General features: G+C 28.8%; 3 protein-coding genes across 3 annotated transcripts; 2 read left to right on the plus strand and 1 right to left on the minus strand.

The window, feature by feature from the left end:
• The first annotated feature begins 331 nt into the window (after window positions 1–331).
• Window positions 332–1,942, plus strand: LOC123295597 (phospholipid phosphatase 6). The gene is made up of 4 exons (XM_044877004.1): window positions 332–751; window positions 814–948; window positions 1,290–1,389; window positions 1,450–1,942. The coding sequence occupies exons 1-4, from the start codon at window positions 743–745 to the stop codon at window positions 1,848–1,850; spliced, it is 645 nt and encodes a 214-aa protein (XP_044732939.1). The 5' UTR covers window positions 332–742; the 3' UTR covers window positions 1,851–1,942.
• Window positions 1,943–3,353: 1,411 nt separating this feature from the next.
• LOC123295195 (probable malonyl-CoA-acyl carrier protein transacylase, mitochondrial) lies at window positions 3,354–6,021 on the minus strand. The gene is made up of 3 exons (XM_044876443.1): window positions 5,184–6,021; window positions 4,751–4,978; window positions 3,354–3,547 (listed from the first exon to the last, which is right to left on the minus strand). The coding sequence occupies exons 1-3, from the start codon at window positions 5,943–5,945 to the stop codon at window positions 3,380–3,382; spliced, it is 1,158 nt and encodes a 385-aa protein (XP_044732378.1). The 5' UTR covers window positions 5,946–6,021; the 3' UTR covers window positions 3,354–3,379.
• A 453-nt stretch (window positions 6,022–6,474) lies between these two features.
• LOC123294566 (protein zer-1 homolog) lies at window positions 6,475–12,649 on the plus strand. Its single transcript, XM_044875638.1, has 6 exons — window positions 6,475–8,107; window positions 9,828–9,989; window positions 10,059–10,220; window positions 10,283–10,432; window positions 10,915–11,167; window positions 12,473–12,649. The coding sequence occupies exons 1-6, from the start codon at window positions 6,689–6,691 to the stop codon at window positions 12,646–12,648; spliced, it is 2,322 nt and encodes a 773-aa protein (XP_044731573.1). The 5' UTR covers window positions 6,475–6,688; the 3' UTR covers window position 12,649.
• Window positions 12,650–16,977: the final 4,328 nt, after the last annotated feature.

Raw genomic sequence — 16,977 nt, forward strand, 5'->3', positions numbered from 1 at the left:
GACACTAGCAGTTGTGCTATTTCATTTTGCAAATTCCATAGAGATAATACCATAGCGCCATACCATAATACCATAGACGAAGACAGCTATACGTGTCTACTTTATTTGTCTTCTACTGCGATTAACCGCTTTGGCGGTGACTTTCCAGCTCAATGGTATTATCTCTATGGTAAATTCAGATCAAATGATCAAATACATGCCGGGCGACAAGCGAGTTTTGGCAAAGTGCTCACCGAACTTCATGAAATTATTTTCGAATAATTAATCATGTAATTCCATAAAGTTCAATAGACAGTTCGCTTGTCGCTTTGCTTCGCACATAGCGTGAGGTGTGAATTCAGCATAACTTATAACGCCGAGATTAATTACGCAAGTTGATTTTTGACATTACATGACGCTCACGTTGAACATGAGCACGTCATTGAAAACGCACCTGTGATTTTTAACAATTGCGTGAAAAAACGTAGCGTTACTTTATTATGACTGAATCATAAAAAATTATTAAATTGTTATCACTATTTTTATCATCTGTCTAACTGATTAACCAGCCAGTTTTATATTTGTTATAATTTTTTTTGTGAAATATTAACTTAATTCAAAAAATTTAATGTCTAGATTCTTCAAACATATTCATTCTTAACCACCAAAATTGAATTTTTACACATATAAATATTTATATAATAGCATTTGAAAAATCAATTTTCATTTTTATTACCGTTATTTACACAAAGAATAATTAAAAATGAATCAGGTAATATTACAAAGGGTTCCAGAATATTAAATATATAATAATAAAATATTTTAATATTATAGCCAAAGAAAAGGGAAGTAAATGGGCTATTGAAGAAAGTCCTCCAAACTGACCAAGCAATCACCAAAAAATTTGTAAAATATGCTAATAGTTTGATGCCGTTTAAATCCTTAAACAATCATTACAAAATGTTAGAGGTAATTAGTTCTCTTTAATATTCATCGAATCATCAACAAGAGGGAGTAATTCGATTCACAATTTACTGCAATATACCTCCAGGTTGATCTGATACAGATGATATTTTCAGTGGAATGAATGTGGTTTACCCCGAAGGCGTTTAAATAGTATATTTCTTGAAGATGCCATAGCATATTATAACCACAATTCCATTTCCATGTTCCATTGCCTCGAAAATCAAGCGAAATATGGAAAAATTTTATTCTTAATTTTCCTTTGATTTATTTGGCAAATTGTGGTACCGCAGAAATTGTAATTAAAATCAAACAACCATTTGAATATAAATAATTTTATATTGCAGATTTCTTGCCATGGAGTTCCATGGTTCGCTGGATGGCTGGCATTTATGTATCTTATAAACAATAAGGATTTAATACAAATGCAAGTTAATTTTTTAATAGGTAAATTTTTCGAAAAAAATTTAGATTCTTCAAAAAAGCTAATTAATAATATAATTGTAGGTTTATTTGTGGATGTAATTTGCGTAGCTGTTATTAAAGCAATTACAAGAAGAAGACGTCCAGTGCCGAACGATGATGATATATTTGGAAAATATGGCCCTGATAAATTTTCATTTCCATCAGGTCATGCTTCACGTTCTGTATTTGTGGCATACTTTTTTATAAATTTATATCCATTTTCTTTTCCTTTTTATTTACCATTTATTTCGTGGTCAGTTGCTGTGTCTTTATCACGACTCTTAATGTACAGGCATCATATTCTTGATGTTGGGGCAGGTGTTATTCTTGGATTATTAAATGGTCTTTTTATTGGATTATTATGGTTAGGTCAGGATTCATGCGAATGGATATACTCTTTATTAAGTGATGAAAAATTAGAAGGAGGTTCATATCATGTTTGATAAATTTATTTCAAAATTCATAAATCAAAGTGTCTAGCGATTTAGCTCGAAAAAATTTCCTGAAATCCAGAACTTTAATTTAATTTTCCAGGATAGGAGGATATTATAAATTAATTAGTTTATATTTATTAATTTATCTATAGATAATAATATACTGGTCGCAAAAAAAAAAGATTATTTTTAATTGATTAGTTTCACTATCCTATTCATTTCAAGTTATTAAATAAAAAATTAATATTTCCAGAAAAGTTGTTAAATTCCCTAAAATTAATAAATTCCTAACTGTTTGGAAATATGGTTTTCCAAATTTCCAGGATCGCTAGACACTTTGAAAATATTTTTTTTAATGTTTGAAGTTTATCTTTTAAAGAGAAGTAGGGGAGGTAGACAGTTACTAAATTTTAGAGACTGATTAATTTCAAATTTCGATTGAAAAACTTTTTTATGGTGGATTTTAATTTTATGTATTACTAGTATTATACACGCCCGCTTCACTGGTAAATTTTCATTTAAAAGTAAAGACCACAGAGTTATGGCCATGTTACTGTGGTATATTTATAAATTATATGTTTAATGCTGATGAATGAGCTATATTATTGTAAAGTTTCATTAAAATTCAGTATTTTTCGAAATCATCTAGCGAAGTGATCGGGTAACTACTATTATTGTAAATTATAGGTTGTGTGTTATTCTGATGTATAAGCTTTATTATTGTAAAGTTTCATTCAAATCCATCCAGTAGTTTCCCAAATCGGCCAGCGAAGCGGGTGGGTGACTATTAAATTCATAAATTACAGCCTAGTATGTCTTATTCTGATTTATGAGCTATATTATTCACGGAATAATACATCAATAGTTAAATCATTGTAAAATTTCATTCAAATCCATTCAGTAGTTTTTGCATGAGAGAGTAACAAAGTCACTTTCGTTTTTTTATAATATGCAGGGACTATAGCTTTTCTTAGTATGTGAAAAATTAAAAAACGCTCGTAAGTTTTATTTTCTAAACTACTGAGTTTCACAATCCGCATTTTGTTTAGAATAATCTTTTTACAATCTGAATATAGTTATATCTCGGAAATTATGTTACATACCGAAAATTGAGTATTACTTTAATCAAAATTTGAAAATAATCTAGGAAAGTTTCATCGCTTTTTGAACTAACTACTTAAAAAGTTTTATCAAATTTCTATTTTTGCATTTTTGAAAAGATAGAAAATGTATTTTTCTACGTACTAAAATTTGGACTGATTGATCTAGCTTTATAAATAATGGTTTAATTTCAAATTATAACCCCGCCGAAAGTGCGAATAAGTTACTCAAAATTGAATATTTTTTAAATTATTTGATTTTTGTTTATTATTATTTGGTGATTTTTGAAAATATATTTTATTGTTAATATGTAGAATAAAAATGTATTAAAAAATGTTAAATAATTTTTATTTTCACAATAGTTTATAAAATAAAAAAGTAATAATATTTTTAACAAATTATTTACAACTACTAACTTGTTATATGAACACACAATATTAAGCCTTAATACTAATACAATTATCCCATGCTTTAGCATTCACTTGTTTTAATATACTTTTCAAAGATGTTCCAGGACCACATTCAAATGTTCTTGGAAAATGAGTTCCTTCACCACGTTCGTACATAACATGTAAAGTTTGTTCCCATTTTACTGGTTTCACAATCTAAATAAAAATAACTAAATAAATATCTAAATAAATAAAAATTAAAAAAAATTGCTTTTAAACACAGCTTCCTGCGCCTCCTCTCAAACATAAAAATATCATTAGACACCAGGAGCCCAAAAAAATAGTGAATTTATGTTATTAAATTCGTCATCTATGAGTCAACCTCGTTAGTTCTAAAAACAATAAATATTTAAAATCTGTACACAAACACAAAAGTTTTTATATGAATGACTGCCATTGATTTCTACATTTATATTGCTGGATCAACAAATTTCTGTTTCAAAAGTCAAAACTAATACACATATATCCAATTAAGAAGTGTCTATTGCCACCCGCCACGGATACCCGTGCCTATAATTTATATAACTAATATCCATGCCTCCAGACATGGATATCAGTGGATGTGACTCTAACAACAGTTAGAGTCACGGACTGAGAATTTTCTCTCGCATGGTTTCATCCACAGGTTGGCCATGCCTTTAATGAGGTCGCGTTAGCACGAGTATGCGGGTTTTTTGTCCCTTGTGTTCACCCTGTGATTCTTAAAAGCACAGAAATACGTGGTGGGTGCAAATAGCAACACTCTTTCTATGTTAAGAATTATAAAAAAAAAAGGAAAATAAACAATTGACTGAGTTAATTGTTGAAATACCCTGTATAGACAGTATCGAACACTAGACTCTGCATTGTTTTATAAATTAGATAAGTTAAAAAAAACAAAATATTAATGTCAAATAAAATGGTTATCTTTAAAATTCGAAAAATTTTCTATTTGCCCCCTTTATATTATCCGGCAGGTTTGGTATGAAATTAAAATCAATAGATTAAGTATTTGATGCAACTTACAAATTTTCAACCTTCTATCTTGTATAGTTTTGGAGAAAATGGAAACTTATGTTCTGGTAAACAAAGACGGTTACGAAATTTTCAAACAAAAGTTGTTTATTTTTTACATTAAAACTTTTGTTCTATGTCTTACGGTTTACAAAATGTGCCCTACGGAAACAAAACTCAAACTCACTTTTTTTATCGTACTGGCAGGCGAACGGGCAAATGGAAATGGACTAATTAGGCGATTTTATGAACACCTATGCCAAAATTTTATTTGTTTCATCAATATTTCTAAGCGTTACAAGCTTGGGTCTAAAATGAATATACCTGATATATTTTTCATATATGCAGGATATAAAAAAGAATTACCTGTTTTGGTAATTGTTTCGCAATATGTTCAGCGTTTCTATATTTTTTACCATCCACATTTGAATACACACTAATGATAGGATCTTCAATATTAATTTTTCTTAACGCTTTACGAAATGGTTCTAAAGCAGGTTCCATTAATTTGGTGTGAAAAGCTCCGCTAACTGGCAATCGTTTAATCCGTTTCAATTTGAACTCCTTAGAATTTTTTTCTAAGAAATTTAAAGCCTGAATAAAACAAAATTAAAAATTACTTAAAGGTCTCCATAGACGGATGCAACTCTTGGTTGGAAACTAGTAAGCGACCAGTCGGTTTACGTGGTTAATAGTAATCATTTCATTTTAGATGGAAAATTGATTCTAAAAATCTTGTTTGCAACCAAAAGTTGCATCTGTGAATCACCTCTCATAACACATCCAAACAAATAATCACCTCTAAATTTCCAGCAACAACTTTACAATGGGGATATAAATAATTAGCTATTGTACATTCTGGATCTTCAATTCCACGTTCAACACACCATTCTTTAGCCCTTTTACAAGCATACCCTAATCGGCTATCCGGTCCGTAAAAAACAGTAGCCATTCCACTTTCGATTTCATCACATGCCATTTGCATAGCATGTCCTCGTACTTGAACTAATTTTAAACCTTTTTCAAAAGGAATTGCCCCAGAGAATATTAACGATGTTATTTCGCCAATACTAAAACCAGCCGTTGCGACACACTTATCAATTGCATTTGGCCGTTCCTCTTTTAACCGTTCAATAGCAGCTAACGATGTTACTACCACTGCTAATTGACAATTTTCAGTTTTATCTAATTCTTTTTGAGGGCCTTCTAAGCATATTTTAAGTAAATCAAATCCTAACGTATGATTCGCCAATTCAAATAAATCTCTGGCCATAGGGTATTTTAACAGATCTTTAGCCATTCCAACAAATTGAGTACCTTGACCGGGGAATAAGATTACCGAAGTATCTTCAGGATTTATTTTTGAACTTGGATCATAATCACCTTGCACTCTCGGTTTTGAACCTTCTGGATAAGGTAAAGTAGCCCATTCTTGTTCTGAATGTTGTGGTTTAATATCAACAAAAGTAGCAGAATTTTCTAATAAGTTCTTAATATTAGATTTAGTTGAACATAATCTACTCGACTGCTTAAAATAAACTTTGATTACTTTTGAAAACATTTTAAAAACTTATTTTCATATTTTAAAATTTCAAATTAAACATAACCCTCTTAAATAAAAACATAACCTTAAAATTATATCAGCTGATCTAAGTCATAAACACTTTTAATTAAGAAAATAATGGGATGATTTATTAATTTTTGATAAGTTTTTTACATTTAATAATATAATTTTAATATTTTTGCTCGATACGTTTTAAATAGTTATGTATGATTATTTTCTGCTATTTTTAAGAATTTGTGAATTTCATGGGTGAACCAGGGTGAACATTTCAAAATTACTTTCAAAAAAATTAAGACGAATTTTGGACAACAGAGGGATTGTCAAAAATAAGTCATTTGTGAAGAAGACACAGTTTTTGGTGTTTATTTTCTAAAAATTAATCAAATAATTTAATAAAACATGAGTAATGTTGGAGTAAATTGTACTTTCAAATAAAAAATGTAAATATCTTGAATAAAATATATAAATTTTTATAAATAATTATATTAATAATTATTAATAAAGAGTTGGTAACAGATCAAACTACTGTCATAATAAAATACTTATACTGTATAAAATATTAAATATAAAAGATTTTATGTATAATTATTGTTAACTAAATTACATTAAATATGTTAATGGAAATAATCTAACAATGGTGATAAATCAAATTCAAAATGGGACACTTATTAATTGTTTAGTAAATATAAATTACGTAATTAATTAATTTTTGACACATTTGATTAAGTATTTTGTCAACAATGCAGAAAGATTGTGGATGCGGCCATTCACGACTATTACCAGCAAATTTATGTTGTGTGTGTAACGAGAGTGCTCCAGAATCATTGTTGGAAACAACAATAAAATGTATATTGAACAATCTTCATACCATATGCGATAAAAAACAAACTTTATATAGATTAAAAAAAGGTATTGTCCTACCTAGTGAAATATGCGACCAATTATTAGCCCAATGTCAACAATTACAGAAGGTAGATAATAAATTCTTGGGTATATTTTACGATAGGACGTGTACACGTTTAAAACGTGTAGTTTTAAATCACACAGATATTACCGATGAATCACTTTCTATATTATTACAAAGACATGAATTAATCGAATTAGATTTAGGTAACTGTCCGTATATAACGGATGATGCGCTCAATTTAATATATTCGTATGGTAGATCATTGAAATCGTTGGCGTTACGAAAAGATTGTCCAATTGTTTCGATGTATGACCATATGATTGATTTAATGCAAGGATTGGCATGTAATTTAACACAATTACGACGTTTTACGTTACACTCGTTGCGTATAACGTTACAACCGGAAAAACCGAACATATTCGATAAATTGTTAAGTAAATTAACGGCAAATTTAACGTATTTAGATTTATCAGAATGTAGTGGATTAGGTGAGATGCAATTTTTAGATAAATTTACAAATTTACAATCGTTAGTATTATATAATGTACCCCGTTTGCAAGATGCCTTTTCAAATATATGTAAAGTAAAAACGTTAACACATTTAGATATATCACAATCGTTATCATCGAGACATAATAATGGTGTTTATGAGAATGAGAATAAAGTGCTAGCAACAATTGTTGAAAGTTTACCGCAGTTAAAATCATTAGATATATCTGGTACAAATTTAGCGGGATCAGGTGTTGCTGAAGAAGGTTTTAAACATTGTACAGATATACCGGGTTTAGGTACGCGAGTGAATAGACCCTTGGATTTTCTGGGATTATATGGGACACATCATGCAGCATGTCGTCGGCATGATATACCTGCAGAAAAGGTATCTGGTGATGCGACTGAGGAACAAATTTTAATAGCTGCTGCAGCGTATCTAGATAGAGCTGATGTGCTTCAACGTGTATTAAACGACTTGTATCATATGTTTAGATTTGAGACATGTCAGTATATTGGCCATGCGTTGAGTATTATTTTACAATCGATGGATCGACATCCACGAAAGAAACAAATACAGGTTTCAAGTAGTGCGACACTATTTTATATTGTGAAGGGAAAAGATCGTAGCAGTTTTGGAGTGCGTATTAAACGACATATGATATCTACATTGTTGAATGCAATGTATTATCATAAGGAAGACGATACCATGATGCGTAATGGATGTTTAACTTTATGTCAATTTAAGATACCTCAAGATGTGGTAAGATATACAATTTTTATTAAAATACTTTTAGTTCAACTTAAGAAACTAACATGCGTTCTTAGAAATGTAATGAGTGCAATGAGAATAACGTGCGTTTTTTAATAAGAGCCTGACGGGAAGGGGGTTTTACGTATTTCCATCTCCCACGAAATTAAAATTGTACATTGACAGATGTTAAGCATTTACACAATGAGTATAGACCATAAACTAGTTAGCGCCAAATATTAATATTTGAAAAAAATTATATATAAAAAAAATGCTCTTGAAATACTCCTTCAGAATATACAATTTCTCCACTTAAATTATTAATAGTTAATTATAGTTATTCATAATTAATAATTTATAGTTCCCGTTTGTCTTCAACTACATTTACATATACGTACTTCAATCATTAATATTTAAAAAAAATCAAAATGACGTTAGTGGGGATTAAAATTTTCTTTGAAATTTTCGAAACTTTACTGGCTGTTAGGCCATAAATCTAAGTTATCATTAGACAATAAAGGGCAAGTGTATAAAACAATTTTAAAACCTGTGTGGACTTATAGGATTCAAGTATGGGGAACTGCTAGCAATAGTAAGATCAAAATTATTCAACGGTTTCAATCAAAAGTGTTACGAACAATTAGTGAATCTCCAATTAGTGTATAATCAATATTATTATACAACTTTCCCGCTCCCTTTGTTAAATTTTTATTGTAAAAGCCCATAATATACAAATTTCTGGTGTTACTATAATGCGTTGTCTGTCTACTTATATCTAATACGTTTGTGGCTGCAATAACAATACCTTTTCAGTTTAAAAAATGATTACCTTTTGTTTCGGGCAATATGTCAAAAAATAATGTGATAAAATGGATAACAAATATCTTGTATCTTTATTTAACTTATGTCTGCCCGAAACAATAATGAATCTTAATTCAAATGAAAAGTTATATACATAAAACGCATAATATTAAACACATGTACATTTTTAAACGCAATGTAAAAATACACCAAATTGTTTTTAATAGCTTGTATATTCCCAAACGCGAAACGACAGATTTTTTGAAAGGGATAATATGCACTTTTCATGTATAATACTCATGTAATTAGAGCAGAACATACTTTTCATGCTCTAAATTTTTAGTTTGTTTCGTTTGCGATTGAACGATAATATTTTGAGATATCGACTTTCATATAACAGCGATATCTTAGAAATTACTGGTCCAATCATCAATGAGGCTCGATTTTTGTATTTTTTGTGTCATAATTACTCTAGAAATCATGTATGTTTATCTGCTTCGGAGAATTTGATGAAACTTGGTATAAAGAGTAAATTTAACCCGAAAAATACACAAAGTAGGTTCATTTAATAATTGGGTGGGAAGTTTTTGAAGTATTACCTAAAAATCTGTACAAAAAGCTTGTATTTGGACTTATCTCGAAAAATCTAAATTTTTGGCTTCCTAATTAAAATCAATAAAATATAGTTTCTGTGATATCAAATGAAGAAATTTGTCCGAAATATTATCCCTTGTATACGTTTTTAATCGATATCTCGTCCAATCGTTGAAGATACACAATTTTTGTATTTTTTGGAACAAAATTACTCTAGAAAATGATTTTTCAGAGTGGCAGAATCTAATTAGATATCCGTAAATTAGAATAAGTTAATAACTATATTTTAACTTAATTACTAAAAAATCCATTATATCATATAAATTTGTTATTACAGCTATTTGAATACGAAAGATTAGTGCAAATTCTATTACATTCGGTATCGGAAATGCAACAAGAAAGTTTTGTCCAACGAATAGGCATTTATTTATTAAACACATTAGCTTGCCAAGTTGGTGGAAGGCAAAAACAACGTCTTGGTGACTTAGGCGTTATAAATGTAAGTACCTACCATTTATAATAAAAATATGTTAATAAATTAATTTAATTATTTTTTTAAATTTACTAGAAAATGTTAAATATTATTGAAGAAAGATTAAGCCGAGGTGTATGTGATGACGTCTTAGAAGTTGCCTGGAGTACTATGTGGAATGTAACTGATGAGACACCATTGAATTGTCGTCGATTTTTAGATGCAAAAGGAATGGAATACTTTTTAGATTGTTTAAAGGTATGTTGAAGATTATGGATTCAACAATATGTTTTTACTTTTTAATTTTTTTGTTTATTTAGGGTTTTCCGGATCAAGAAGAGCTGTTACGAAATATGATGGGATTATTAGGAAATGTTGCTGAAGTGAAATCATTAAGACCACGTTTAATGACATATCAATACATACAAGTGTTCTCAAATTTATTGGGATCCAGTAGTGATGGCATTGAGGTAATGATTTTTCAAAATTGGAATTCTTTCAAGGGTATCATTGATAACCACCTTCTTCGGTCAAATTGGAATAATTTCTCTTCTGTCCTCTTCCCCCAGCCGAATAAGTAGATAAAGATTGTTTGCAGTAAACATAAGTGATTATTTTCATGCGCAAGCGTAACAAATATCAGCACTGAATGTGCAAAAATTGATAACTTTTCAAGACTTCTTGTTTTTTCAAAATTATCTCTTATAAAGTTTCTATTTTTTATGATCTTTCAAGTTGATCACTAAAAGAACGCTCAGGAATATTTGAAAATTAAAAGTAACTCCATGAATTTGGTGAGGATTGAGCCAAAATTATTAGAATTGAAAAACTTAGCCCTATCAATTGTATCAATTCAACAGTACAATTTTTCGATTACGGTACACGTACACTAATTGTACTAATTGTACAATAAGTACAAATCACACTTGACCGATTTTGTTTAATTTTATAGGTAAGTTATAATGCTGCTGGTGTATTGGCTCATATGGCTTCAGATGGCCCATCAGTATGGTTATTATCGCAACCCAATAGACAAGAGGTGTTAGATCGTATGACAAATGCAATTGAACGGTGGACTTTGACTACAGAACGCAATATTAATTATCGATCATTTGAACCTATTTTAAATTTAGTACAAGCTTATCATACACCTGAATGTCAACATTGGGCTGTATGGGCGTTAGCAAATTTAACTACAGTATATCGTAAGTAATTTTTTTATTAGAATTAAATTAATTTTTATTTGCGTGTAGCCTTCAAACATTTTTTCTTAGTGAGAATTAAACTTTAGAAATAATAAAAATACAGTCGAACTTGTTTCAGACGTTTTATCAGTTTAACGCGTTTTTCAAAATTTTTGTTTTATTAACTGAAATTGAAAATTTTATTTTATATCTTTTAAGAATATTTATCGTGCCATACATAAAAATCTCTTAAAATTTAGGGCTTCATATGAGGTTTCGGGAGATACCTTAGAAAATACTTATTATTATAAATTTTTTTATTCCTTATTGGATATTTCGATAAAAATTAGCAATATGGTGTCCCGTTTTAGATTATATAGCGCTGATTAAATTTCGAAACCATATAACTCCAAATTTATAGCTTTTTTTTTTATTTCTCGTATCCTGAAACTATCTAAGAAATTAATACTCGTTTAATATATTTTTTTCGTTCTAATTAAACCCCGTTTATTACACTTCAAACTTCGTAATTTTCAATTTTTTAATTCCAAAACTTGCAACTCCTCCATCTAAAAGAGTGTCAATGCAATTTTTAAAAATTCAAAACTCGTAACACCCACCCACAAACCATGTAATTTCACAAAACTTTGAACTTTTCACAAAAACAAAATAATATTAAAAATTAAACATAAATTATTATCTTCTTCATATTAGATTCTTCGAATTTTGATTTAAGCTTACAAAAGAGAGAATTTTTGTATTTCCTCCTAAATTTTATATTTGTCGTCTATGTGGTTTGAAAACTTAACTAGCGATATAATTAGCTGACCACAATATAAGTTGCTTTTACCAGATTTGACTAAATTTAATTTAAAAAATAAAGTGTTTTCCATTTAAAATGATAGAACTTCAATTTTAAACAACTTATATAAAAGATATGATGAAAATTGTTAATTTTTTTAAAGAGTATTTTATGGCAATTTATGATATATGAAAAATATAATTTTTCTATTACTCGACCGTATAGATTCGATACCATTGATGGCATTGTCTTTACTTACCTTTATGGGCACTAGACCCATTCTTACGTTTCAACGAGGTTTAAACGTTGCTTAATTATTTATAGAACCAATTTATATAATATCCTTATCAAATGGTACTACACAAACTGAACAGTCATTTTCATAAAAAAGTTCAATAATTTGCAATTATTTGGATATCTCGTATATAAGTTGTTGTTATAATGTATTTCTTAGTTATCTTAGTTATCTAAGTTATCTTAATTATCTAAATCATAAATTTTAATTATGAAAATATTTAATTTAGCTGTAAAATACTGTTCATTGGTACAACAAGAAGGTGGAATAAGTCTTTTACGTGAACTACTTAATCATGAAGAACCACCCGAGCGTGTTAAGAGTTTAGCGTCAATAGTTATAAGGAATTGTACACAATTTAATAAAAATGGTTATGTGGAATCAGTTGCACCATTAGATGGATAAAACGAATATACATAATTTATATTTAAAGTTTGTTTTCAATTACAAATATTTTATTTATTTTTCATTATTTTTTTCTTTATTTGTTTGTATTTATTTTAATCGGAACTGAAGGTAATTTTTATGTGTATACAGAATTAAGTTTTTTTTTTTTGACGAAATGAAAAAATTATTAAAATCCTCCGGAAATAATTTATATTTTTTCTCATATCGAACGCATCATTCATCTTGGAAGTGATGTAGTTTTTCTTTCCCTTATTGAATTATACTTTTTATATAAAAGTCTGAGAAAATGAAAAGATATAGTCTTGTTCGAAATAATCTTCCATTGAAATTTATTTTAAGTGATATTAATCAAGAAAGCATGGCTGCTAATCACCATAATCAGTAGTTAGGGGTTGCTTATAAAATACGTGCACCATAAAATATTAAGGGACAACATGGAGAATTCAGAGAAAACGTGATTTATTATTATTATTGTAAGCAATTTTTCAAAACAATTCTTAAAGATAACCAATTAAAGTATGTACTGTAGATTTTTGACTTAGCAGCTCGTTGCAGCTTTGTTGAAAACTTTGTTTTAGATTAAATATTCGTTGCATTCATTGTGTTTTTTTTAAAATACGTTTTGAACAAAAGTTGTTGCTAGTAATATCAAAAGTAACACCTACGTATACAGAAGTTTTTCTCTATACCACCATGTATTAGGCAGCCCGTCTATAATAGTCAGAGTATTGTCCGGCCAACGACGCTCAGCCATAATTGATAAATAAAGAAAGGTGTTATTCCGTTTCATAATGTAAAATAGGTCTGACTTCTTGAACCTGTAGTGCGTCACTCTTGACTGTTGTACAAGAAGACCCTTACCGTTTTTTAAAGAAGAATTGCAATTTCAAGAGAGTAGAGAAATTTTTGTTGACTTTAAGAATTGTTTTCATTTTCAAGCTTAAAAAAAATTATACAGGTTTTATGGCCGACCGCGCTTAGTCTTTTAGATTTCCTTTACACATAAGTCAGATATTTTTGATGTCATAAAAGTAAAATATATAACTTACGGTAAAATATGTAGTGCGCCTGCTTATGTAACTTGCGCCCAACAAAAACGATAGTGCGACCCTTTCCTTATATCAGATATATTTGGTGGCACTATATACATTAAAAATGTGTATTTTTCAACCACCAAATATATCTGATAAATTAGTGTTGCGTTTTTATTGAACGTTAGGTTAGTATGGTTTGTTCTACTACATGCAGAATATAGTTTATATGTGTTAACTGTGGATAAAAGTGAGAGGGGTATGCTGAAAAATTGAACAGTTTATAAATGCAATGGATGATTATTTCCAACAAAAAAATTTTTTGATTTTATAAACAGTTCCCAGTTCTGAGAGGTGTACTAGTTTTAAATTAAGGAAAATGTATCCACTGTTTTACATTAACCCTGTTTACAAGCATTCATGGTGTTTAGCTAAACTGTAACAATTTTATTTGGTTATTTGTTTGTTCTACATTTACTCTTTTTTTTTTGAGCTAGAAAGATAAATAAATACCAATGGAATACCAATGATTACTTCTGTTAGAAGTTGTCATTAGCAATGAAAATATTTAGTATAATGCATCACAGTGAATATAATTTCAGAAACTCGATAGATTTATATTCACAAGTCGATTATTTATTTTAATATTTAATTTTATATTCATATTAATAAAATTATACGAAAATAAAAAAAGAGAAACTTGAAGAAAAGCAGAATTTCGTCGTGAAATCTTTTTAATTTTTGAAAAATTTTTTAAGAATTCTATATTTTTTTTGAGAATGAGCCTGTCAACTTTATTTTGTAATTTTAATAGGTTCAAATCATCAACTAATGTGGCGTGTACAATCCAGACAAATACAGAAAAAATTTTCTCGAATTACTATTTATCATTTATATTTATTTAAATAATCAGAAAACTTGTGCGCATGCAACTTTTTTTTTCTTGAATGATTTTAAATCAATATTTTAAATTATAGTTACCTCGAAATGATGTAGGTAAAAAGTTACATAAATAAAAACTTACAAGACTATATATATCCGAATTTTTATGATATTATTTTTACAAATAGGCTAATCAAATAAAATTCATGAGTGTTTTGAGGAATTAATTTCCAGTAAGCTGGAAATCGTTTCAATAACTTCATTTGGTCCTAAGTGCGTGTAATGCGAATTTTCGTAATCCCAGGTCATTCCATTCAACATTAAAGAGTGTCAAATTCTGCGTCGGAGGTACATCTTAATACATTTAAAATTCGGTTCAGCGTAGCGTTGTAGTCGAAATCAAAGGTTAGAAACTAGGAAAATTCTCATTTACGTGGAAACTTACTTTTTACATTTTAGTGGCAATATAACTTTGTTATAATTAAAAATGTTTCTCATTCATGTTAGCTCGAATCTCTACTCAGATCTCTTACTCTAGCCGTAACTAAAAGTACGCAATTAAGTAGGAAAAAACCGATTTTGGATTGATGTCAAATTTAATCTTTCAAAGTGACTGAATTTGAAAATTGAGATGTCTATATAACGTAAAATTTTATTACCTAAAACTTTTATTATATGGATTTTTCAACAGGAGCAATCTGTTTCAAAGATATTTGATACGCAAAGTCGCAAAATATAAGTTAGCCATTAAATGACAAATCTTCTCGGGTTCTAACTTTCAATTTCGGCTGTACCATTGAACTATTATAGTTTTAGATGCTGATTTGACGCAGAATTTAAAACTTTTTAATATTAAATGGAATGGTATTTTCTTCCGTCGGACATTTTGAGCTACAAGCAAAAAACTGAAAATATAGCAAAAATTTCGCAGTTACTTGGCTTCCAAAAATTTTGCACACCTCCTGGAATTTCGGAAACTTGGATTACACGCATTTAGGACCAAATGAAGATATTAAAACGATTTCCAGCTTGCTGGAAATTAATTCTTCGAAAAATTTTAATTTGATTGGCCTAAAACACAAAACATAAACGCAATATTTTAAATTAAACAACAACTTTGAGGATGAACTAATTGCTCCCAATTTCTGGTTTAGTATCAGCACCCCGTGTATCTTACAAATAAAATAATATTAATAGATGGAGTACTGGTGTTAAGTGAGCGCTTAGTTCGGTTTTACGAAGTCAATGAGTTAGAAAACAATCTGTAATAATGAATGTTTACAAATTTTGCAACCTTTCATGATTTAAAATAAATGGTTTATTTAAGTAGTAAAATATTGATATAAAATTTAAAGGCAGCCATAAAATATTATTTTAAAGGCTAAAATCATTTTTATATGATATTTCTAATAAACAAAAATTTGGACAAGCTCATTCTTTTTGTTTTTAATTATTTATTTCTTTTTTTGTAATTAGAATTGATTGAGGGTTAATATTCCATAATTAAGACTTTTAATTGACAAAACAAATTATCAAAATAATAGTTTCAAACACATTAAAATTCCGGGTGGACCAGTGACTATTCCCACCAAAAATTTCTTCGAATCTTGATATTTTTTTACAATATGTATCACATCGAGTATGTATCGATGGACTAAAAAAATTGCGAATAAAAGTAAACTATGAATCAATTAATCATAAATCCATATTTATACTTTTTGTCTTATTCATAAAATTGATGAAATCGTGCAAAACTCAATAATAATTGCGTCAGTTTATGTTTTCTCGCTAGAACTCACTAAAACGTTCGTTGCACCTTGTGAACTTTTTACAAAAAGTTGCTCAAAAGAAATGTTAGTTTCATTAGGTTTCAATTTCTATCGTGATGTTAGATGTGTGTTGTATCTGTTGTACAGTTTTATCTTATTTTCTGTAACACTTTAGGAATTGAGGACAGTGGAGTATACAGTTAAAGGTCCCTTTGAATTATAATTCGATAACTTTCGGTACTTTTATGATTTTGGGAAACGAAATCTGATTCAGTTTTTTTTATTGCATGTTTAAAAATTTCGTTTTTAATTTATTTCTTGCAAAGTATTCGCCTTACAAAAATGTTCCTTTAAGATTTACCTAATTTTTAGCTTCCTGTTCAAAGAGATTTCATAGTGTGTGAAAATAAATACGTAAAACTTATGGATGGAATAAGAATTTTAGTGATAAAAGTAGGATCAAAGTTTTCCAGTAATTTAAAAAATCTAAAAGGCATTAAATTAATGTTAATAACAAAAAAACTGAATCAGGTTACAACTTAACATCCAAATTTTGATTCAGCAATTTAGGAAACTTAAAAATATCCTAAGTTACCCAGGCTACTTCGAACTATCCTCAGCTCCAGGAGTGCAATAATAACAAA

The sequence above is a fragment of the Chrysoperla carnea genome, chromosome 3, assembly GCF_905475395.1.
Source record: "Chrysoperla carnea chromosome 3, inChrCarn1.1, whole genome shotgun sequence".
Lineage (NCBI taxonomy): Eukaryota > Metazoa > Arthropoda > Insecta > Neuroptera > Chrysopidae > Chrysoperla > Chrysoperla carnea.

Coding starts and splice junctions, on each gene's coding strand:
- LOC123294566 (XM_044875638.1), top strand. CDS start 6,689: ATGCAGAAAGATTGTGGATGCGGCCATTCACGACTATTACCAGCAAAT. Junction 8,108..9,827: donor TTAAGATACCTCAAGATGTG/GTAAGATATACA, acceptor TTGTTATTACAG/CTATTTGAATACGAAAGATT. Junction 9,990..10,058: donor GTGACTTAGGCGTTATAAAT/GTAAGTACCTAC, acceptor TAAATTTACTAG/AAAATGTTAAATATTATTGA.
- LOC123295195 (XM_044876443.1), bottom strand. CDS start 5,945: ATGTTTTCAAAAGTAATCAAAGTTTATTTTAAGCAGTCGAGTAGATTA. Junction 4,979..5,183: donor TTGTTGCTGGAAATTTAGAG/GTGATTATTTGT, acceptor TGTTTTATTCAG/GCTTTAAATTTCTTAGAAAA. Junction 3,548..4,750: donor CGAAACAATTACCAAAACAG/GTAATTCTTTTT, acceptor ATTTTTATTTAG/ATTGTGAAACCAGTAAAATG.
- LOC123295597 (XM_044877004.1), top strand. Junction 949..1,289: donor ATCATTACAAAATGTTAGAG/GTAATTAGTTCT, acceptor TTTATATTGCAG/ATTTCTTGCCATGGAGTTCC. Junction 1,390..1,449: donor GCAAGTTAATTTTTTAATAG/GTAAATTTTTCG, acceptor ATATAATTGTAG/GTTTATTTGTGGATGTAATT.